The 24,558-nt window shown below is 38.4% G+C and overlaps 1 protein-coding gene across 1 annotated transcript in view; it reads right to left on the reverse strand.

Moving 5' to 3' along the window:
* Positions 1 to 230: 230 nt before the first annotated feature.
* The window catches only part of LOC126473745 (RNA-binding protein with serine-rich domain 1-A-like), a 57,210-nt gene continuing 32,882 nt past the window's right edge, over positions 231 to 24,558 (reverse strand). The window contains exons 5-7 of the mRNA XM_050100995.1: positions 21,377 to 21,624; positions 17,687 to 17,813; positions 231 to 493 (exon numbers count right to left, since the gene is read on the reverse strand). Of these exons, the coding sequence (XP_049956952.1) occupies positions 364 to 493; positions 17,687 to 17,813; positions 21,377 to 21,624 (505 nt within the window). The 3' untranslated portion in view covers positions 231 to 363. The remainder of the gene's footprint in view (positions 494 to 17,686; positions 17,814 to 21,376; positions 21,625 to 24,558) is intronic.

The following is a 24,558-nucleotide window of genomic DNA, read 5'->3' on the forward strand; positions in this document are numbered from 1 at the left end:
ACTAAACCTGTGTCTGGAAACTTGTGGCAACCCCAGAAATACGCAGAGCAACTTTAAATTAGGATGTAGAAATTCAGGGTGAATTTAGAATGATACATAAAGGCAGCTCTAAATCTACTAATGCTACCAAATACTGAATGAACATCATGTAATCTGGAATACAAAATAAATAATAAAAAAACTGCTGGAACAAAAGCAACACTGATAGAGTATTAGACTGATCAAAATAATTCTTGATTTTGGATTGTTTTATTTAACAAAACAATTCATTTTTATTCTGCAACTGCCAATGTGCAGTTTACATATCAGTGAAAGTCAAATATCTGAAACAGTTATAAGAGAGAACTTTAGTTAAAGAAGTATCTAACGTGAGCTACTTGAACTGGAGCGGCTGTATCTGCGACGACGTGCTGGGCTACGTGAGCGTGATCTCGGACGTCTGCGGGGCGGAGGTGTTCGCCGTCGCGGAGGAGGTGGTGTATGTCGTCGATACCTGTTTAGAGAAAAATATAAGTATCACTTACCATGAATAGAATATAACAGAGGGAAACATTCCATGAGAGAAAAATATATCTAAAAACAAAGATGATGTGACTTACCAAACGAAAGCGCTGGCATGTCGATAGACACACAAACATACACACAAAATTCAAGCTTTCGCAACCAACGGTTGCTTCGTCAGGAAAGAGGGAAGGAGAGGGAAAGACGAAAGGATGTGGGTTTTAAGGGAGAGGGTAAGGAGTCATTCCAATCCCGGGAGCGGAAAGACTTACCTTAGGGGGAAAAAAGGACAGGTATACACTCGCGCACACACACACACACACACACACACACACACACACACACACACACACACATATCCATCCGCGCAATGACTGCTTGTGTCTGTGTGTGTCTATATATATATATATATATATATATATATATGGTGCACTGTACAGTTTAAATCTGACAAAATGTTTGCTCGCAGCAGAGGTTTGAACAGACGACTGGTGCATTTGTTAAATTTTACAATGTTCTTAATAGTGACTCAGTAATGGAAGCACCGGTTTTGAGATATACTGGTAATCTTTCATCCTAGATGACTGTTACTCTGATGATCTACACTTATATTTCCTTTTGCTGGTTCATAATAAGATGTTTTACATTTTTAAGTAAAACAGTAACTACAAGTGAAAAAGTCAAAAGTGGAAATAATTCTGGGATCAAACTGGAGCACGACACCTTTGAAAGCTTTAAAACATACTTTGGCAATCAATAATTACATTGAAAAAGTACAAAGGTAGGTAGATACGTCTGGTACAAAAGCAATGAACTACTTTTTGGTTGTACAAATGTCCTAGGGAGATTCCATTATCATTTCCTCAATCGATTTAAAGTTATTCCACTAAATCAAGTATGCCTGGCAAGGTCACCCATACCCGGGGGTAAGGGCACCCTCCCTTTTCCCCGCCACAGCTTTCAGAGAAACAAAAAAAATTTAGTATACTAAGATATTTTTATTTCAAGAAAATGATTTAAAAAGCAGTATCAGCCAAGTTCTTAACAAGGTCTGAACAGGAACTTTTTATGGCTACTTGTAGGTCATCATTCGTCTTCCAAAAATATTTCAAATGCTCCACACACCCCAATCCGTCCTACAAATTATGGTATGAGCATCCTTGATTCTTGGTAGTTGGGTTGGGTTGTTTTGGGGGAGGAGACCAAACAGTAATGTCATCGGTCTCATCGGATTAGGGAAGGATGGGAAAGGAAGTCAGCCATGCCCTTTCGAAGGAACCATCCCGGGATTTGCCTGAAGCGATTTAGGGAAATCACGGAAAACCTAAATCAGGATGGCCGGACGCGGGATTGAACCGCTGTCCTCCCGAATGCGAGTCCAGTGGGCTAACCACTGCGCCACCTCGCTCGGTCAATTCTTGGTAGTGTATGTACAAATTGTCTACATGCATAAACCTATGCAAAAAATCCTACAAGTTGTAAATAAATATGTCTAGATTCTCTGTGGTGATGAAATGTTCTACGCATTTCTTTTTGGTCAAAAAAGTCAGCACTTATAACATTCCATATGCACAGATAATATTCATGGAGGGAAAAAAGAATCTGAATAATATCAGCTGTCTTGCATACATTCATTTTGCATAGGGACTTTTCCAATTAATTCCTGTGTGATGACCTTAACTGCCTGGCAATAATGTACTTCATTTTCTGTACTTGTGAAACTACATTTAATTGCATTAATGATGAAACAAAATATAATCTTAAATACAAATGCAGTGTGTGCATGAACTTAATTCAGTAGGTTTTTGTCTGTACAGCATGAAACTTGTTTCTTTCAATTATCTTGGCTACATGTCACATTAATTAATTCATATCTACATATTGTATTTATTTGAAATTTTCAGCGCAACCTATGCACTGACCATTCCATTCCACTGCTCTTTCAGATCATATGCTGTCTCTGACAGAAATACAATGTCATCAGCAAACCGCAAATTTTTTATTTCTTCTCCATGGATTTTAATTCCTACTCTGAATTTTTCTTTTGTTTCCTTTACTGCTTGCTCAATATACAGATTGAATAACATCAGGGATAGGCTACAACCCTGTCTCACTCCCTTCCCAACCACTGCTACCCTTTCATGCACCTCAACTCTTATAACTGCCATTTGGTTTCTGTACAAACTTAAATAGCCTTTTGCTCCCTGTATTTCTCCCCTGCCACCTTCAGAATTTGAAAGAGAATATTCGAGTCAACACTGTCAAAAGCTTTCTCTAAGTCTGTAAATGCTGGAAGCGTAGGTTTGCTTTTCCTTAATATATCTTCTAAGATAAGCCATAGGGTCAGTATTGCCTCACGTGTTCCAACATTTCTACGGAATCCAAACTGATCTTCCCCAAGGTTGGCTTCTACCAGTTTTTCTATTCGTCTGTAAAGAATTCGTGTTAGTATTTTGCAGCTGTGACTTATCATCTTGCTCACCAGATGGTAGAGTTTTGTCATGACTGGCTCCTCCAAGGCTATCAGTAGTTCTAATGGAATGTTGTCTACTCCCAGGGCCTTGTTTCGACTTAGATATTTCAGTGCTCTGTCAAACTGTTCGTGCCGTATCATATCTCCCATCTCATCTTCATCTACGTCCTCTTCCACCTACACAATACTGCCCTCAAGTACATCGCCCCTGTATAGACCCTCTATACACTCCTTCCACCTTTCTGCTATCCCTTTCTTCCATAGTACTGGTTTTCCATCTGAGCCCTTGATATTCACACAAGTGGTTTTCTTTTCTCCAAAGGTCTCTTTAATTCTCCTGTAGCCAGTATCTATCTTACCCCTAGTGATATATGCCTCTACATCCTTACATTTATCCTCTAACACCTGCTTAACTATTTTGCACTTCCTGTCAATCTCATTTTTGAGATGTTTGTATTCCTTTTTGCCTGCTTCATTTACTGTATTTTTATATTTTCTCTTTTGATTAATTAAATACAATATCTCTTCTGTTACCCAAGGGTTTCTACAAACCCTCATCTTTTTACCTACTTGATCTTCTGTTGCCTTCACTATTTCATCTCTCAAAGCTACCCATTCTTCTTCTACTGTATGTTTTTCCCCTGTTCTTGTCAATCGTTCCCTAATGCTGTCTCTGAAACTCCCTACAACCTCTGGTTCAGTTTATCTAGGTCTCATCTCCTTAAATTCCCACCTTTTTGCAATTTCTTCAGTTTTAATCTACAGTTCATAGCCAATAGCTTGTGATCAGAGTCCACGACTGCCCCTGGAAATGTCTTACAATTTAAAACTTGGTTCCCAGATCTCTGTCTTACCATTATATAATCTATCTGAAACCTTCCAGTGTCTCCAGGGGACCTATTCTGTATCGTTCATACCGATCGGTGTAGTAGGTTTGTCTTGGTGGTGACTTCATCTTCAGTTCTTCATCGAAATATCCTATTCAGCAAGCTTCTGAGACCTGTTACCGAACAGTCCTCTCACCGATTTTATGACAATTGTACCGAGAGGTTTTGGATTTCAGTGTGGCCCTGTCGATCGGTAAACTGTGGTTTATGTACAACTATAATTTGTTATGTTAAACATATTTAGTGGTTTTAGCTTTGGATTTAGTGATTGTATTGCTAAAGAATCACCAGAGGACGCTTCCGGATGGAAAGTGAGTTCATAATAGACTATTTTCCTTTGTTAGAAATATGGTGAGGTCAGGTTGTTACTGTGAATGATTACACAAAAAAGTTTTCATTCAATATTTTCTCTTATTTTTATGCAAATAAGAGTTTAAAGATCATTAAATATCAAGACATCAGCTATGCTTACGTATATTACATGAGTGTGAACTGACATTACTAGTGACTTTGTGCACTTTTTCCCACTAATGGTTTAGTTAGTAATTATCGAAACGTGTTGAAGTCAGCCTACATTTCTCTACGCAATAGTATTAGAACTGAGTGTTCTGTTTCAGTTGTTTGGCGTAGCCAAGTGCTTAGTGCACAGGGATGCGATATGAAAGGACACGGGTTCACACACGGATGGGTGCAAAAACATTTTTTCCTCTTCATATATGCAACACGTTCTGATACATTGTTATTCGTGTAAGTTAAGATTTTTCAGCAATATTCGTTTTTACTTACATGTAAGAGCACACTTCCTCAGTAATCATTTTGTGATTTCTGTGCATTGAATGAAACAACCGTCAATGACCTTTATATTTTTGCTTGTCAGAAATAATCACCATTTTTTCTGAATATGTAGTGATTTCCGAGTATGAGGGTAGACAGGAATCTAAGAGCACAATTTAAATTACTGGGAATGTAACTAGCAGTAGTCATCTTCATAATTTTGCTTGTCACAAGTATTTATCTGCGATCAAATCCTCAACAACAGTAGACGAGATGAAAGATCTCTGCCGTAATATTTTTAGACTCTAGCACCATATACGAAACATTTTCATTCATGAGATGCATGTTATAAACTTTGGCGAACTGCAGGAGCTCTCGAAAATGCATTTTTTCAATTTTGTTTTTAAGACCCAAATTGTTGACATATCATACAGGGAAGTGGGCTACTTAATCATTTGGATCTCTAGGAGCAAGTTATAGCCACATTCTGTTTATTTTCTTATTCTTTGAAACTCTCAGAATCAATTTTTCAGGCGTTTTTACAGATGTATTAGTACAATGTGGTACTACACACTACCTAACTCATTTTCCGAAACGTAAAATCCAAAATGCGATGTCAGTGTGAATGAGAATAAGATGGCATAATGTGGCATTTACGACAATCTGCAGAATACTTATATCATTATTATGCATGCATGGAAACATGCGGTCATGGAAACTGTAAAAATTTCAATGCATTTCAGCTGAGAATCATGGAAATGGATATACTGTGCCTGATACTGTTAAGGAGGAGGTAAGAACAATGAAGGCAGGCATGCACGTCAGCTCAATGCGCTTGCTTTTGATTGGCTTGCACGACGCGAACCGACAACAGTGCTTCGGTTCTCTAGACCCAAACGGTATTGCTTCCAAAATGTATACTGAATAATGCAGGGGCTCTAATTCGAGTACTAGACCGTTTGGCGCTCTTGAGTACCGAAACGATTGGCACAAAGGCGGAAAGATACAGAATAGGCACCCAGGACTCTTCCATGTATACAACCTTCTTTCATGATTCTTAAACCAAGTGTTGGCTATGATTAAGTTATGCTTTGTTCAAAATTCTACCAGGTGGCTTCCTCTTTCAATCCTTACCCCCACTCCATATTCATCTACTGCTTTTCCTTCTCTTCCTTCTCCTACTACCGAATTCCAGTCCCCCATGACTATTAAGATTTCATCTCTCTTCACTATCTGAATAATTTCTTTTATCTCATTGTACAGTTCTTCAGTATCTTCGTCTTATCTGCGGAGCTAGTTGGCATATATACTTGTACTACTGTGGTAGGCGTGGGCTTCGTGTCTATCTTGGCTACTATATGCGTTCACTATGCTGTTTGTAGTAGCTTGCCCGTGCTCCTATTTTTTTATTCATTATTAAACCTACTCCTGTATTACCCCTATTTGAGTTTGTATTTATAACCCTGTATTCACCTGACCAGAAGTCTTGTTTCTCCTGCCACTGAACTTCACTAATTTCCACTATATGTAACTTTAATCTATCCATTTCCCTTCTTAAATTTTCTAACCTACCTGCCAAATTAAGGGATCTGACATTCCACACTTCGATCCACAGAACGCCAGTTTTGTTTCTCCTGATAACGACATTCTCCTGAGTAGTCCCCGCCTAGAGATCTGATTGGGGGCGTATTTTATCTCTGGGATATTTTACCCAAGAGGACACCATCATCATTTAAGCATATTGTAAAGCTGCATGCCCTCGGGAAAAATTACGGCTGTTGTTTCCCCTTGCTTTCAACCGTTCGCAGTACCTCTTGGTTAATGTTACATGGCCAGATGAGTCCATCACCCAAACTGCTGCCCCTGCAACAACTGAAACGGCTGCTGCCCCTCTTCAGGAACCACAGAATAAATTGTCTGGCCTCTCAACAGATATCCCTCCATCGTGATTTTACCTATGGTATGGCTATCTGTATCGCTGAGGCACGCAAGCCTCCCCATCAACGGCAAGGCCCATGGTTCATGGGGGGAGGGTTGTACTCTTAGGATACAAATTTTCTGCATTTCTGTGAAGTGCGTCATTTTACATTGTGTATTTTTAAGGCAAGTTGCCAATCTTTTCCACATTTGACTGGATATTTGTGCCACTTTTTCAGATAGTACTTCAACATACATAACTGCATCACCAGCAAAAAGTCTGAGATTACTATTAATATTGTCTACCAGGTCATTAATACAGAACATGAGCAACAAGGATCCCAACATACTTCTCTGAAGCACACCTAAAGTTATTTCTACTTCTATCAATGAGTCAACAATATAAGGAAAAAGACAGATTACTACTCACTGTAAATATGATAAGTTGAGTTGCAGACAGGCACTGTTACACATTTTGGCCAAAGCCGTCTTCAGAAGAGGAAACACACATATACATACATTCATTCACACAAGCAAGCACACCTCATGCACACATGATTGCTTGACTGCTTTGTGAACATGTGTGTGTGCTTCACTACCCTCAATTTTAGTTCCTGTGTCCTCCATAGGTGTCTGGATTTTTAACTTTGGGGACACTGCCAGCCTTTACATTTGATTAGAATTTCTGTGGGTCTTGTGAGATACCCCTGAATAATAATCTGTTAGGATAGTCACTGAAAGTTTCATGCATTGCTCTCTTGACAGCCAAATGTGTTTCATCAGCATTTCCCTATCTACACCCCTACGCCTTGTTTTGCACATACTGTGCATTAGTCGCTATTTCTTTAGAAGTAACTTTACTGAGATAGTACACGGGAAATACTGGATCCCTCCCATCAAGAACTGTTCTACTGGGTACATAGTGTTTGGTCAACTATTCTTCTGAACTTGAGGCATAGTTCTTCTACATGCACCAACCCAGAACTAACTGATTCAAGTTTCTCATTGAGATTTGACACTACTGTTTTTTTATTTTTTTTATCAAGTTTACTATTTGTATTAGTTGATCTCTGTACTTTCATAATAATTGATGCTACTACTGCCTCAAGCTCAATGTTATTAGTTTCAATGTGGACATCTTCAAAGAGGTCTGGGATATCTGTTGCTATTATATCTAATATATTTCCATCAAGGGTAGGCATTCAAACTGTCTGTTCTATGTAGTTCCCAGAGAAAACATTAAGTCTTGTCATGGCTGCCACTTACAACTGTAATCAACCCAAGCAATGGTTGTTTCCATTATGACAGTATGATCATGGAACATCTAAAATGCAGCCGTCATAAAAAGAATGCCTTACTAATTATTGTAAATTATTTCCACATGATACACTTAGTGGAAATTTTTATGTGGGCCTATACTGTTGCATATAGCAAATATTTATTTCTTCCATTCATTCAAGGACTATTTTACCATATTCACAGAATTTGTGCACAACCATTTTAAGATGTTATCAAAGGTATCTTGATAGCCACTACCAAATCACACATACTGAAAACATCTCTACTGCATGCACAGTGAAGTACCAGAAGCCTCGAACTGGATTTACTTCTTTCTCTTCCTTGAATCTCTCTTTTTCCTTCCTCTTCTTTTCTCCTTTTGTTGTTCTGCCAAATCTGTCTCCTTTACTTTATCTGTCTATTTATCTCTCTTTTACTGTACCACCTCCTCTCTGTGTTCTCTTTTTATTTTCACTGTTTCGATTATGTCAGCTTACTCATTTCTCACAGCCTATTATTCAACATTTTTGCTGACTTCTCAGTACTTCAAACCTCAAATGTTGGTAGCAACAGCAACTACATTTCCTAACTACCTAGTGCCTCTTAACGCTGAACGGTGTCTCTAGCCTTTTTGTCATATCTTTCCTTGTATCCCCGTCGTTCTTGGTACTACATGTCATTCTCAGTATTACACTTTTAAAACAGGTAAATTCAGCTGTTATTTATTCCTACCAGAATGAACCTTCTTATTTGGCTGCTTTATTTTTTTAATAAAATAGATATAGCATGTCAAAAGGATCCTATCTATGATAGAAGACACACAAAAATGAAATCATTCTGAAACGCAAACTGTTCTTGATTTTTTTTAACAACAACAATGTGGCAACCAAGTAAACCTTCCAAAGCCTAAATCTGATTTTAAGAGAGTATAAACTCAGGCGTCATAAAGAGGGATTTAGAATGCATTAACATCAATAACATTTTCTATTTTAAAATGTTTCATTTGTGTGTTTTTTGTCAATTCTCTCTTCACTTTGGATAAGATTTAATAATTTATTTAATTTTAAACAGTGAACACTTCAGTTGCAACTTCATTAACACATACCATAGTACCTGTTTTAGTACTGCACAGTAAAACTACCCCCGGCACTACACATAGGAGTACTTGCCATAAAAGACAGTTCATGCAGTGTTTGGTATGGAGAGGTATTGCCAGACTGAAGTTTTGAGTAAGGATGTGTGTTGTGCCTGGTTAGTCTCTCATTAACCCTTGGCTGCTGCATATGTGCTTGCTACAAGCAGGGTTGAATACTACATTATTATCCCCTAATGCATCTACCTGTGCTAAGTAGCCTGTGTCTGGGCTGGGACTACCCGAGTGGTCTGCCTCATCTCATGCCGAGTATTTCTGAAGTGGTTTCTTCGATGTCTCCTCCTGTTTTTCTATGGCAGGAGTTCTCAAAGTGTGCGCCAGGGCGCACTGGTGCACTCTAGATCATTTACAGGTGTGCCCTATAATATTTTAGGAAAACATATGGCCAAATAAAAAAGAGCATATAGTAACTCAATTTTATCCATTTCACGACAAGTATAATAAGGAAAGAGTCCTTAAGTTTTGTCAAATAGTTCAGTTTGAGTAAGGAAATAAGGTGGCTTATTCACCTTGTAGTGTTGACAGTATTCAGAACATTTCATGCCGACTGTCTTCTCTCTTCCATTGCTGCTAATATTAGCTATCTAACAGAAATGGCTGTTTGGGAACTGGCCAAAGGTATTTCAAAATAATGAGTGATGATAAAGCCATTGCTGTCCCACTGAGGTCATCCTTTATACTACCGAGAAGTGTAAGGAATTCTAGGGAAAGTGTAATTCACAGTGGGGAAAGAAAAATAATTATTCAGATGGCAGAATGCTGCGGTCTGGAGAAACAAAACGGACAGATAATTGTCACATTGCTACAATCATAACAATATGCAGAGGTGGTAGTGATTAATTTATTTAATAATGAATGTAACTGTATTTATGAATGTAACACTTTATTCACGGTAAAGTTTGGTGAAGTCAAAACAGTAACTTATTTGATATGTTGTAAAAAAACTTGCAGTGCAAGACTACAACCATGGACTGCAAGTTTCTTAAAACATAATTCTTCATGATCATTCATAATTAATAAATGCCTCAAATGCCATTTTCTTCAACTCCTTGCATTAGAACTGCATTACAACAGCCTTACCTAAACTTCACAATTTTTTATAGAAATAGTGCACTTTTGTGAACCCTTTTTACTTTTGTGTGTAAAATATAACTATCTCAGTCGCTGGGCAGTACTGGGCACACAAGCATCCGTGGATAACTAGCACTGGTCGTGAAATTTTCCTAACCATCCCTCTCTCACAACCCTTCGCTCTGTAAGAGCCGTGCAAATTATTTTCGCATGCCTTGTTCCCTGCCTTCTTTCCTTAACCAAACGGTATGACACTTGTGGTGCTCTTAAAGTTTGAAAATAAATATTGAGTTAATCCACTGTGTTGTCAAGTGTTAATGGATTTCAGGCCAGATCCAAATGTTCAGTCAGAAGAAAACTGTGAAAAAATATTTGACAACTGATGGATTTTTCTGACAGAAACTCTTACAGATATTATCTGATCGTGTAGTGCTTTTTTATGAGAATGCAGGCTTTCTCGGCGAATCTCGATGATAAAATCTTCTCTGGTTGACAGCCGAGTCAATGTGACTCGGCTGTCAATCCGAGAAGATTTTATCATTGTGTCCTGCTTTTGTTTCACAGTTGATTTGCCTATGGACATTTTTCTTTTATGATGGTAGCCACGCTGAAATTGAGACTTGTGCGCTATGCATATGATCACGACTTGTCCATAGAATTCCGAAGGTTCCATCCTATTCCCAATGATTGCAAACCTATTTCACCTAACTCCAAGTAGCACTGCAACAGGACATAGGAAATGAATTGCTTATTATTATTATTATTATTATTATTATTATTGGCCATTATGACCTATTTAGGTACCATGACAGTGCATCAACAACTACAAATAACATCGACAACCAGTCACTTTTTAATAACATTTTAGTGAAAGTGCATAGCTTTCTGTTGTCAACAAAATATTATTGAAAAGAGAAACTGGGAGAGAAAATTATCCATGATAGCTGGTTATTGTTTGACCTTGAGCAGTCCGTGACTAAATGAATTTCATTTCATGTTCTTCACTACAGATGAGTAGCACATGTGAACATGATCATTGTTGTTCATGAAGCCTTGCTACTTCTGAAACATCATTTCCACTGCACTTTAGAGATCCAGTGGATTCATGACAGAAGCTTCCAGCAAAGTTAACGGAACTTGAAAATTATCGTTGGCAGCACTGTTACCTCTTGGAGGTACAAGAATCCATGCCCAGAAGGAAAACACGTTTTCATTGTTGTGTGCTTTGTGTTATTGCTGAGCTTTCAGGTGATTTGTCAATGAGGTGTTGTTAGCATTAGTTGGACTTGTGTTTTGTGTACAGCGTACTGTTTATTTTGAAAGTGCTAAAGTGAATCTTATATGCAAAATACAATTGAATAAAATGGACAGATTTCTGAAAAACCTTCATGGTGTTGAAGAATCCAATTCTGGAAGTGAACAAACACTAAGTGCAAGTAAAAAAGCAAAATGGTGGCCTACTCGTAAGTACTTAAGCTGTGGTTTCACTTGGACTGAGAGTGAAGATTATCCTTTCCCACTACGCTTAGTATGTGGGTATAAAATGGCAACTGAATCCCTGCTTCCTAGTAAACTGAGCAAACATTTTAAAACAATGCATTCAAGATAAATCTGTAAGCTATTTCAAGAGATTGTCTGAACATCAAACAAGGGCAGCAAATTCTTTTAAAGCTCTGATCACTTCCTACCAAGTATCTGAACTAATAGCAAAGAGTATGAAAGCTCATACTATAGGTGAGTCCTTTATTTTGCCTGCTTGCAAAAAAAGGTCACGACGATGCTAGGAAATGAATCAGCTATGAAAATAGGCAAGATTCCTTTGTCAAATGATACACTTCACTTCACAGGCTTATTATAGAAATGTCTACTGATATTGAGAAAAATGTATTCAGTAATAAACTCAAGCACTCAAACTTTGCATTGCAACTTGACGAATCAACGGACATTACCAACAAATTGCAACTCTTAGCATTTGTCTGTTTCATTATTCAAGATCAAATAGTAAATCAGCTTCTTTTTTGCAAAGAATTGTGTGTGTCTACTAAAGGTGAGGATGTTTTCAACATTTTAAATGATTATCTTAATAAGAGGCAGTTAACATGGAATCATGTGTAGGCACTTATACAGATGGCACCCCTTCAATGGTAGGCTGTGATATCGTAGAAAGACAAAATGAATGTTATTGTAACTCACTGCTTTCTTCACAGGGAGGCCTTACAGCAAAATCAATGGGAGAAAAATTGAGAGAAGTCTTAGAGTAAGTTGTTCGGATGGTAAATTTTATTAAAACAAGACCTGTCAAAATCCGTTTATCGATATGGACTCAGAACACGGATTGTTGCTTTTACACACAGAAGTCAGGTGGTTGTCAAGGTGGAAAGTACTTACCTGTTTGCATGAGCTAACAAGAACTTCTTGTGTTTTTTGAAGAAATGAAACATTTACATTTTTGCAACTTCCTTCGGAGTGAATTTCAGATTGCTAGATTGCAGTATTTGGCCGATATATTTCAGCAGTTCAATATTTTGAACAGTAGTATGCGAGGGAAAGAAGAAAATATCCTCACAACCACCAACAAAATTAAATCGTTTCACAGAAAACTGCAAATATGGAAAAGAAAAGGTGTGCAAGGTAACTTGGAAATGTTCCCACAGATAAGCAGCACATGGATAAAGGAAATACTTCCAATAGTAGTAGATCATTTTATATATTTAGAAGAGAAACTGAGTTCATATTTTCCATCCCTCAACACAGAATAGTACGACTGGATTCGAAACCCATTCATTGAAACTTCAGGTGATTTCGGCTTAACATTAACAGAAGAAGAAGAACTAATGATTTAGCATAAGGAATTGTCTCTTGAAGTCTATTGGATTCCTATAAAAGAAGAATGAGAGGAACTTTTCAATGTAATGATGAGGAAATGAGAGTTTGTCTTTCAAATAAATCTCCAAACATTGAAGAAATTGCAAGGGCACATCAGGCTAATGTTTCTCATAAACACTAGAAAGAGTAGACAAAGGGTATGTTTCATTTGTATTGCATCATTACTTTTCTCTATAATTTGAATTAATCATTAGTTTTACTGCATTATTTCATTTCAATACGTTTCAATTAATAGTCTCTCTTGCCTTTCGTCTTTGCAGGATAGGACGCAAAACAGTGCTCGGCTGTTGCATTTGGGTGACAATCGTGCTTCATGAATCTCTCACATTTCTTATACAAAAATTGTTTGTTCATATTGTGATAATGTATGTTTTTTATTAATATAAGTTGCATCTTCTGTAGTCTGGATGCAAAATTCAAAATAAAATGACTTAATTGTTATTTTATCACACTATTTTCTATATGGACTGCTGTAAAATATTTCTTAGAAATGTGTATACAGTGCACCCACAATCATTTGCAACCTTTTAAATGCGCCCAAAGCTAAAAAAGTTTGAGAACCACTGTTCTATGGTTTCTCATCTCCGATATGAACATTATAGTAGGTTTAAAAATTAGTTTCTGACTCTCTGGCTTCCATGCAAATTAACTGTTGTTACAAATCCACAGTGTTTAAAGATGGTTTTTCCTTCACTACTGTCTGAAGTAATTTTGGTAACCCAATCTGAAAGTTATGTGTCACTTTCAATATACGTCAGTACTGTAACCTTTTAACTGCTCTGGACGTGTGCGTGCCTTTGTGCCTGTCCCTGTGTGCTCTGAACATGTGTAAATACGTTCAGAGCACACAGGGACAGGTACAAAGGCGTGCATGTTAACAGGTCCAGAGCAGTTAAAGGGTTAATGAAACATGGGAAGTCCAAGTTGGAATATCAACAATATTATGAAAACAATAGATTGTTACTGACCATAAAATTGACACGTTGGTCTGCAGACAGGCATAATGAAAAGACTGTTTCACATTGAGCTTTTGGCAAAAGCCTTCTTCAGAAAAGAGAAGAAAAGAAATGCACACAAGACCACTATTGCCGGCTGCTCTGGCCAAAATGCAATGGTGTCGCATAGATCACAAGCAGCAACTTGAGAGGGGCAGGAAAGGGGAGGGACAGCATCATATGGGTGGGGGAGCATGCATGAATTAGATGGTAACTGGACAAGGCTGTCAGATGAGTGTGCAAGCACAGAGCATAGCACAATTGATGGTGAGGGGATGTGAACTGTGTGGAGTTGGTAAGGCAGACAGCGGCAGATACTGTTGGATGGAGAGTGTGGGGACAATAGATTGTCACAGGTTGAGGTCATGTGATTTTGGGAATGGAGAATGCATTGTAAGGACAGTTCCCATCTGTGCAGATCAGAAAAGGTGGTGGTGGACGAGAGGATCCAAATGGCCCAGGTTGTGAAGCAGCCATTGGAATCAGAAAGTACACTGTATTCAGCTGCATGATGGTGGTGGCCATTCATTCTGGTGGACAGTTAGCTGTTAGTCATATCTACATAAAAAGTTAGATAATGATTGCAGCATAGCTGGTATAAGACATGGCTGCTTCCACAGGTGGCCCAGACTCTGATGGGGTAGGATAAGCCAGTGACATGACTGGAATATGAAGTGCTGGGCGGGTGGACTGGACAGCTCTTGCAGCTGGGTTTTCCACAGGGATATGATCTCTGTGGCTAGCGGCTGGGATTGGGAACGGTATAGGGATGGACTAGGATGTTCTGGAGGATGTACGGGCAACGGACCATAACTTTAGGAGGAGTTGGAAGGATCTTGGCTAGAATGTCTGTTGTTGCACGGCATGGTGATAGACAATCGAAGCTCTGATGAAGGATGAGTTTCAGTTGTTCCCGTCCAGGAGGGTATTGGGTCACGAAGAAGGCACTCCTTTGTAGTTGGCTCTTGGTGGCGGTGGGAGAATTGGGTATGTATGGGGATATCGCAGAGGAAATCTGTTTGCAGATGAGGTCTGGGGGATAGTGCCTGTCTGTGAAGCTCTTCGTGAGACCTTCAGTATACTGGACAAAGGAGTTCTTTCCACTGCAAATAAAATTTATCTGGGTGGCCAAGCTGTATGGGAGGGGTGGTTGGTGGGTTTAAAGTGGACAGAGGGGTGGTTGGTGGGTTTAAAGTGGACAGAGGTGTGGATGGAGCCTTCAAAGAGTAGGTGATCAATGTCCAGAAATATGGCATGCTGGATTGAATAGGACCCGGTGGTGGTGTTGAGTTGTGAAGGAATGAGGATAGAGTATTTGGCCCCGAGTCCATATCATAAAAGCATCAATACAGCTGAACCAAACCACAGATTTGGAGGTTTCAAGTTCCTTTATCGCTACATTTCAATAATACCTACTGAATGCATGCATTGATCACCCTACTAAATCTATCGACCTGCCAGCGCTTTCGTTCGGTAAGTCACATCATCTTTGTTTTTAGATATATTTTTCCCACGTGGAATGTTTCCCTCTATTATATTCATACTACTAAATAAAGAAGTATACAGATTTCATTCTAGTCAAGTGGACACTTTTTGTGCATGTTCTGAGTATAAAGTTTTGTTGTGCATGTGAGATGAAAATTTTTTCTTTCTGGCAAAGCATACAGTTACTTCGTATTGTAAATGAAATATACTGATCATTTGTGAAAACATTCTCATAATTGGCCTTTGTTGTGAGCTATGTAAAAGGCTTTTTATGGAAAATCCAGGATGGAATGTAGCAATATTATGAAAAGGAAAGTTGCTACTCACCATACAGTGGAGATGCTGAGTTGCAGATAGGCACAACAAAGAGACTGTTACAAATAAAGCTTTTGGCCCGTAAGGTCTTCGTCAAAAATAGAAGACACACACACACACACACACACACACACACACACACACACACACAAAAGTTGTGTGAGTTGCATTTGCACACGTGTGTGTGTGTGTGTGTGTGTGTGTGTGTGTGTGTTTTGTCTATGGCCTTACAGGCCAAAAGCTTTATTTGTAACAGTACCGTCTTTTTGTTGTGCCTATCTGCAACTCAGCATCTCCACTATATGGTGAGTAGCAACTTTTCTTTTCATAATATTGTTACTTTTTAACTTCATTTATACTGTGTCTCGAGACTTATTTCATAGCTTTGTGAGCAATATTTTCTCCAGATTAACTGAATGTTCAATCACTGGAGGAAGGTAGACTGCCTGTTTATAATAAATATACTTTGTAAACAATACATCTATGAAAAAAGTTCATGTCCTATTTGGAATTTTGGCAAGACATTTCTTATATTTCCAATTACTTCTTGTTCATCACAAATGAGGACAGTTCTCTGCCAGTCAGCTAGTAATTTTAAAGTAACTGGATAATCTGAAAAGTTCATCCTTACCTGGGTGTTTTCTATCACAGTAACTCACCCAAAAATGGTCACAACGGGCAAAATGTGTAAGGGCCTAAACCAGTTATGAAACTGTACAAAAACTGTATATTTTGTTTGTAGCTGAACATTAAAATTTTCTAGTCAATGAAAATAAAGGAGTACAAATTTTACGTATTAATCTATGAATAGTTCAATACTATAAATATATGATAATTTATTACAATATTTCTGTATGTCTGATGCAATGTATGCTGTATTTTAACTTTTGTGTACTACACAAATGAAATAAGACATCACAGGGCTTCAAACCTCGAGTCTGCGTATTTGGCAGCACAGGACCTTACGTCAAAAATAACATGCCTGTATGATTCCATAGCTGACAGTTGCGTCCCTAAAAGGAATCAACAAATGCATGAGTAAGGGCATGAAAATCATTTTCTTTCTAATTAAATTTGCTTTTCACAATCACTTCATGTTCTTTGGGTACAGATGAATTGCCAATTACATCTCTTGTTGAACCAAGACTGTAGCGTTACATCTGCTGACACAGACAACTTAAAACTGTTTCTTTCAGAATATGTGGAAGAGCCATCTATTAAGCTGACATCAAACAATACATCATTACTGTCACTCTTGGTGAGTACCTCTACAATCTCTTATTCAGTAGAACATATGATGGAACAAATAGTTTGATGCCAATCAAGAAGAAAAGAAAAGTCACATGCAGTAAAATGAGATCACTACAGGCGAAGTACATAAACAACACTTAGCAACCAGATCTGTGAAAAGCTACCGAGATACGAGGCAGAAAAACCAATGCACACTTACCTGAACTCTTCAAAAGCAAACCACACAAATACCTGAGTGGTGGCATGACCGTACTCAGAATTAGCACTCAGAGGACAGCAAGAAGGTGTGAGTTAATTTGTCAACAGCATTCATGAAAGATAAGGGTCAAGGTTTAAGTCTTGGATCAACAAGAACAACTGCTATCAAGTTTCATAAACAGCTGGCGCAACACCAAAAGCATTGCCACTGGAAGGTAAATCTCCTCGTCCCACATTACAAATATTCAATGCAATGATGAAAGAACATTGTAAAACAAATCTTCCTTGAAAAACTAAAATAATAAAAGGTTTTCTGCACTAAAAGTTTTATAAACAGCTTTCACCCCAGTCATAGCCAGCAACAAGTCATATATAGTCGAGCGAAATGATACTACCTTTACCTTACAATTTCTGTTTTGTGTCCTTGAAATAAAAGTTTTTTTTTTTTTTTTTCTAGTGGAAATTTTCTTTGAAAGATGTAATTTTTGCATCTGTCCAATACCTTGGAGGTGATCTCCAGCGAGGTGCAGGTCTCCTGATGGGAGGAGGTGGGCTACGCCTTGGTGGTGGAGGCCTGGGCTTCGGCTGAAGCACAGGGGCAGCAGTGATTTCCTGTCCGTCGATTTGGCCTGCAAGAAAACAGGGTCCCAGTAGCTCCTTGGCATTTTTAAAAGAGAGAGAAGAAGAAGAAGGAGGAGAAGAAGAAGGGACATCAATAATTAGAGAGACAAACTGATCTAGAAAAAAACTCTTATTTTTACAAAATGAGACTTTTACTACTTCTCAACATAATCCCCACCAAAGTAAACTTGTCCAATGAATAACGAGCTTTTTATTCTTTGACCTCACCATTGTTACTGAACTTTTTCTATGTTCTATGAAAATTCAAGGGAGGCAAATCTGGACTGCAGACAGGATGAGGTAGTATCTCCCCATTTCTTCAATGGTTTATTGGGTCAGTCGGGCGGTGTGAAAGTGAACAGTGAAGTGTAGCAACATTATATCTTTTCTTTAAGATCTGTGACATTTTTTCCTCACTGCTACTTTTGCTTTGTTCTTTTGTATTAACATTAGCATTGTTTATTATAAGCTGACCTTCCAAATAATCACAAAAGATCACACCTCGGGCATTCCAAAAGATGGTCAACATGACTTTTCCCACAGATATTTGTATCCTGAATTTCTTTCAGATACATGAGCCGGTGTGCTTCCATTCCACGCTTTATCTTTTCACCTCTCAAAACGATGAATCGAAGTTTCAAAACATGTTTTAAAATCTTGTTTAGAAAAGGGTCACCTTCTCTTTTTAATCTGTATGCACTTTGAGTCTAGTTTCCTTGTGTTGTTGTGCTAACTCTTTTGGGGCCCACATTGCATTCATTTTGCTGTCCTTGAGCTCTTTACTGACAATTTTAGAAACTGTGTCAACTGTTTTTGCTATATATTCAACTGCATCGTGTCAGTGTTCATGAATAATGCCGTCAATGCGGGTCTCAAGCGAAAGAGCTGACTCTTCGACTTTGCTACATGAAAAATCGAAATGTCGTTGTCTAATAATGAAAAAGCAGTTAATTCAAATAGTACCCAAGACTGGTGTGGTTTCTCGATCTGATTACGTCTATTTTGTCACTGTCTGCTACATAAAATGAAATAGGGCTTACAAATATTGTAGTAATTGTAACACACACCAAATAAGTGAGACTGTTTTGGCAATAATTGTCATTTTTATAACATGACAGAATAAATTCACGAAGTACCAATATCAAATGCCTATTTGGCATACTACATGCAAAAAGCTATGATGTTATGAAATAGTTTCAAATTTCATTCATACGCTCCAGTTTCTCAAGCATGAGATCCAAATTTTAGCATAAATTTGGAATCGTCATATTCTGCCATAATTTGTGTGATGTCCACATTTCTTCTCCCTCCTTGTTCTAACAAACAATCTTGTCATCACTAATTCTGTAACTATTCCTGCCACTTTCAAAACTCATTCTCCAGTTAACTTCACTAACCCTGCCAGAATCACCTGTTTAGTTATCCTGTGATTATTCTCCAGTTAGGCGTTATTACATGTACGTACAACGCGTTTTCTGCACTACTCCCAGAATAGAACTTAAGCGGCTGCTAGCTGGGATCTGTACAACTGATCATTATTAGTGTAGTGATATGGCCAAAAATTTTCTGTAAAAGTTTCATTTTCTAATCTGTTATTCCTGTTAGTCGTTTATTTCCACTCTGGTAGACTCAATCTATGGATTTCACTAGTAATTATAACAATGCTGATCATTCGCAAACCCAGTCATCCACATAAACAAACAGTGACTGCCATTCGTGCCTTTGGCTTTATTCCGCTCAGCATATACAGCCCCGTCCCCTTTTGTCTGCAGGAAAGTTTATTTCTAGATGTGACGAGGACTCCCCTGGTAGAGACATCATGTACACTAATGCACGAATTCAAAAATCAACTTATGGTTCATCCAGAAATCAACTTAGAATGTGTTCAAAAACCAAAAGGGATGAGTTTCAAAATCTACGAAAAATCGATAGACCAACATGCACTGAATCCTAGGTGCTTTGTGAAACGAGGTATTTTTTTTTCCCCCTCAAGAATATGAATTTGGCGCCCCCCCCCCCCTCTCCCACTGTAATTGCCGCCCACTTCAGTTACCCCAATCCCCCCCGATATGGACCTGCTGCGCGTGTGCGAATCTGGCAGCTTGGGGGTGCCAGTAAAAGTTTTCCGGGTAGCATCTGGTTGCTTGCTGCTGCTGCTAACACAGCCAATGGCCACATTTCCATAGCCAGAAGTGGGAGAACATACTACTGATATGTGACTCAACTGCTCATGAGCCCACTCCTAACTGCTCAAAAGAAGCTAATGTAAGAAGTTGTGACGTCACGCTCATTGCAGACAATTTGTTGTTATAAAGCATTGCATAGTCCTGCTAAAGCCCTTGACACATTTTGCTGTTGGCAGACACTTGTATGAGCACTATGTTTTGTTGTTTTATATGGCGCATTTTCTTTGTAATTTAAGTTTTATTTTCGTTTTTTTCTGTTGTTCAGGTTTTATTGCTGCGTATTATTCTGCAGCAGTGTGATACAGTAACATCCTTTGTTAGAGTATTGGTTCTTGCCAGCCAAAATTACAAAAATTTAACTGAGAAATAAACAAGGAAAAATTACTGGAATTCTAAAAAAATTACGGGATTTTCCAGGTTTTCTCCCTAATGTAAAAATTCCCGGATTTTTCCCGGATCTCTCCAGGTCGTATACATCCTGTTATATTGTATACGCTGAATCATCGGTGGAGTGTCATATAGTACACGAAAAAAGTGTGGAAAATCAAGAAAAATAAAAATTTTGACACAACTACGTAACAAATTTTTTTATGTAAATTGGAAGTGCGTATCTTAACCTATGGCCGCACAAAAGAGAACATAGAAATTGTTATCACAGGGAAAAATAACTAAGTAACATTTTATTTATGTAAAAACAAGGGCATGAACTGTTTCAAATCTACAACTGTCATACATTAAAGCATGGAATATTACACAGAAAAATCCACTGATAATGTGTTTCACATAAAAGGTGTGTAATTTATAAATGAACATCAAATCAATTTTGTTTGGAGATTTAACATTATTATCTTTTTGACTGATTTTCTAGGGAAAAAGAATATTAATGAATCTACTGATTACTATAAGTTTAAACAGACATATGTTCACCTAACTTCAACTTAAAAAACAACAGGGTAGAGTCTTCTAAAATTATAGCTTCAGTTACATCTTATTACTGTAACCGCAAGCATTAACTTTTATTTATAGTGAAGTACTGTACTTCACATTTATCTACACTAACTTAAAAAATTTAGCACTTTTGACAGTGTTGCATTTATTTCAGAACAACCCATTACAAACCCTAAACTACCTACAAATTTTATTCACATGTTGTCTGTTGCTAGCAATGCCCTGCTGATTTGTCTCTCATACTGTATTGCAGTATTCTCCTATGCATCAGTTTTAGGATCACAAGTATGATTATATTACAGGGAAAACTAAAGAGAAAATTTGTGTATGGGAATACGACCTATGGCATCGCAGGAACTACGCACGATCATCTTTCAGCTCCTCACGAGTATGACTATTAACGTAAAACAATTTCTAAACCTAAATTAAATTATTACCTCCATCCATATGTTTCATTGCATTTTCAGCTTCATTTGGAGTTTCAAACTCAATGTATGCAAAGCCTCTCCCTGTATTTGGGTGCAGCCTGTCTACAGGAAATTCAACACTTTTTACATTTCCATATGTCGAAAAAATTTCTACTATGTGGTCACGAGTCACATTACGAGTCAAACGACCAATGTGAATTTTTGTGGGACGTGGTGTAGGCGAATGTTCCTTGCGCTTCCGTCTTGGAGTGGGAGTCCTGAAAAAAAGGGAAAAAATGCTGTCTTCTTATACAACTTACAGTACACTCTAAACTAATATTGTTTGTTTTACTGTTTATTAGCATTTGCAAAAATGTACTATTGTATAACTGCAATAATACACCCAGCTTGCGTTCTTTATTTAGTATACTTCGTTTTTTCACAGAATGGTTTAAAATTATATTAATAACTCCTTTGCCACTGTTCATTGTTACTACACAAATATTCTATGTGTTACGTCATGATTCTTTAAGATAATGAATGATGCCACTTAAGATGAACTTGACATGTGCTCTAGTAGAATAAAATGAATACCTTAAAAAACAAAGAGAGTCCACATGTTGGTTATGCTAAACAAAATAATACATACATACTTCTGCTACAAAAAATTAGCAAATAAGAAGGGACGTATATCAGGTCCACAAAAATTACAGTCAGACAACACAGAGGACGACTACTATATTTATCAATATAACAAGCCTTTAAAAATTTATACAACCTTATGCTATGATTAAGTTGTGCTCTGTGCAAAATTCTACCAGACGGCTTGCTCTTTCATTTCTTAGCCCCAATCCATATTCCCCTACTACGTTTCCTTCTCTCCCTTTTCCTACTACCAAATTCCAGTCACCAATGACTATTAAATTTTCGTCTCCCTTCACAATCTGAATAATTTCTTTTATTTCATCATACATTTCTTCAATTTCTTCGTCATCTGCAGAGCTAGTTGGCATATAAACTTGTACTACTGTAGTAGGCGTGGGCTTCGTGTCTATCTTGGCCACAATAAGGTGTTCACTATGCTGTTTGTAGTAGCTTACCCGCACTCCTATTTTTTGATTCATTATTAAACCTACTCCTGCATTACCCCTATTTGATTTTTTATTTATAGCCCTGTATTCGCCTGACCAAAAGTCTTGTTCCTCCTGCCACCGAACTTCACTAATTCCTACTATATCTAACTTTAACCTATACATTTCCCTTTTTAAATTCTCTAACCTACCTGCTCGATTAAGGGATCTGACATTCCACGCTCTGATCCGTAGAACACAGTTTTCTTTCTCCTCATAATGACGTCCTCCTGAGTAGTACCAGCCCGGAGATCCGAATGGGGGACTATTTTACCTCTGGAATATTTTACCCAAGAGGATGCCATCATCATTTAACCATACAGTAAAGCTGCATGCCCTCGGGAAAAATTACGGCTGTAGTTTCCCCTTGCTTTCAGCTGTTCGCAGTACCAGCACAACAAGGCTGTTTTGATTAGTGTTACAAGGCCAGATCAGTCAATCATTCAGACTGTTGCCCCTGCAACTACTGAAAAGGCTGCTGCCCCTCTTCAGGAACCACACGTTTGTCTGGCCTCCCAACAGATACCCCTCCGTTGTGGTTGCACATACGGTACGACTATCTGTATCGCTGAGGCACGCAAGCCTCCACCAACGGCAAGGTTGATGGTTTTTTTTTTGGGGGGGGGGGGGGGGGGGGGGCAGATGTGGACTCTGACCACAATCTATTGGTTATGAACTGTAGATTAAAACTGAAGAAACTGCAAAAAGGTGGGAATTTAAGACGATGGGACCTGGATAAAGTGACTAAACCAGAGGTTGTACAGAGTTTCAGGGAGAGCATAAGGGAACAATTGACAAAATGGGGGAAAGAAATACAGTAGAAGAAGATTAGGTAGTTTTGAGAGATGAAGTAGTGAAGGTAGCAGAGGATCAAGTAGGTAAAAAGATGAGGGCTAGTAGAAATCCTTGGGTAACAGAAGAAATATTGGATTTAATTGATGAAAGGAGAAAATATAAAAATGCAGTAGATGAAGCAGACAAAAAGTAATGCAAACGTCTCAAAAATGAGATCGACAGGAGGTGCAAAATGGCTAAGCAGGGATGGCTAGAGGAGAAATGTAAGGATGTAGAGGATTATCTCACTAGCGGTAAGATAGATACTGCCTACAGGAAATTAAAGAGACCTTTGGAGAAAAGAGAACCACTTGTATGAATATCAAGAGCTCAGATGGAAACCCAGTTCTAAGCAAAGAAGGGAAAGCAGAAAGGTGGAAGGAGTATATAGAGGGTCTATACAAGGGCAATGTACTTGAGGACAATATAATGGAAATGGACGAGGAAGTATGTGAAGACAGTAACCGTTCTCGAAAGAACAGAATACTGTTGATGACCGTGCAGCTTTTCCCTGGAATAAATGATGACTAACTGAAACCCTCAGCTGCCGACAGGTGTTGTTGATACACAGGTTGCCCAAACTCTTACGGAAATCGCCAAAGCGTGCGCGAGTATTGAGTGGATGGGCGAATGTCTATAAGGTACATTACGTATGTAGAATTGTGGACAGTTGGGAATATGAGTCTCACGGGAAGCGTGCAAGGGATAAGTCCCTGCAGTCGTGCTATTCATCTGTGTCCTCAGTGGCTCAGATGGATAGAGCGTCTGCCATGTAAGCAGGAGGTCCCGGGTTCGAGTCCCGGTCACACATTTTCAACTGTCCACATTGAGGTATATCAACAACACCTGTCAGCAGCTGAGGGTTTCAGTTAGTCATCATTTATGGAAGAGGAAGTAGATGAAGATGAAATGGGAGATACGATATTGCGTGAAGAGTTTGACAGAGCACTGAAAGACCTGAGTCGAAACAAGGCCCCGGGAGTAGACAACATTCCATTAGAACTACTGACGGCCTTGGGAGAGCCAGTCATGAAAAAACTCTACCATCTGGTGAGCAAGATGTATGAGATAGGCGAAATACCCTCAGACTTCAAGAAGAATAAAATAATTCCAATCCCAAAGAAAGCAGGTGCTGAAAGATGTGAATATCACCGAACAATCAGTTTAATAAGTCATGGATGCAAAATACTAACGCGAATTCTTTACAGACGAATGGAAAAACTGGTAGGAGCTGACCTCGGGGAAGAT

This window comes from Schistocerca serialis, chromosome 4, assembly GCF_023864345.2.
Source record: "Schistocerca serialis cubense isolate TAMUIC-IGC-003099 chromosome 4, iqSchSeri2.2, whole genome shotgun sequence".
Taxonomy (NCBI): Eukaryota; Metazoa; Arthropoda; class Insecta; order Orthoptera; family Acrididae; genus Schistocerca; species Schistocerca serialis.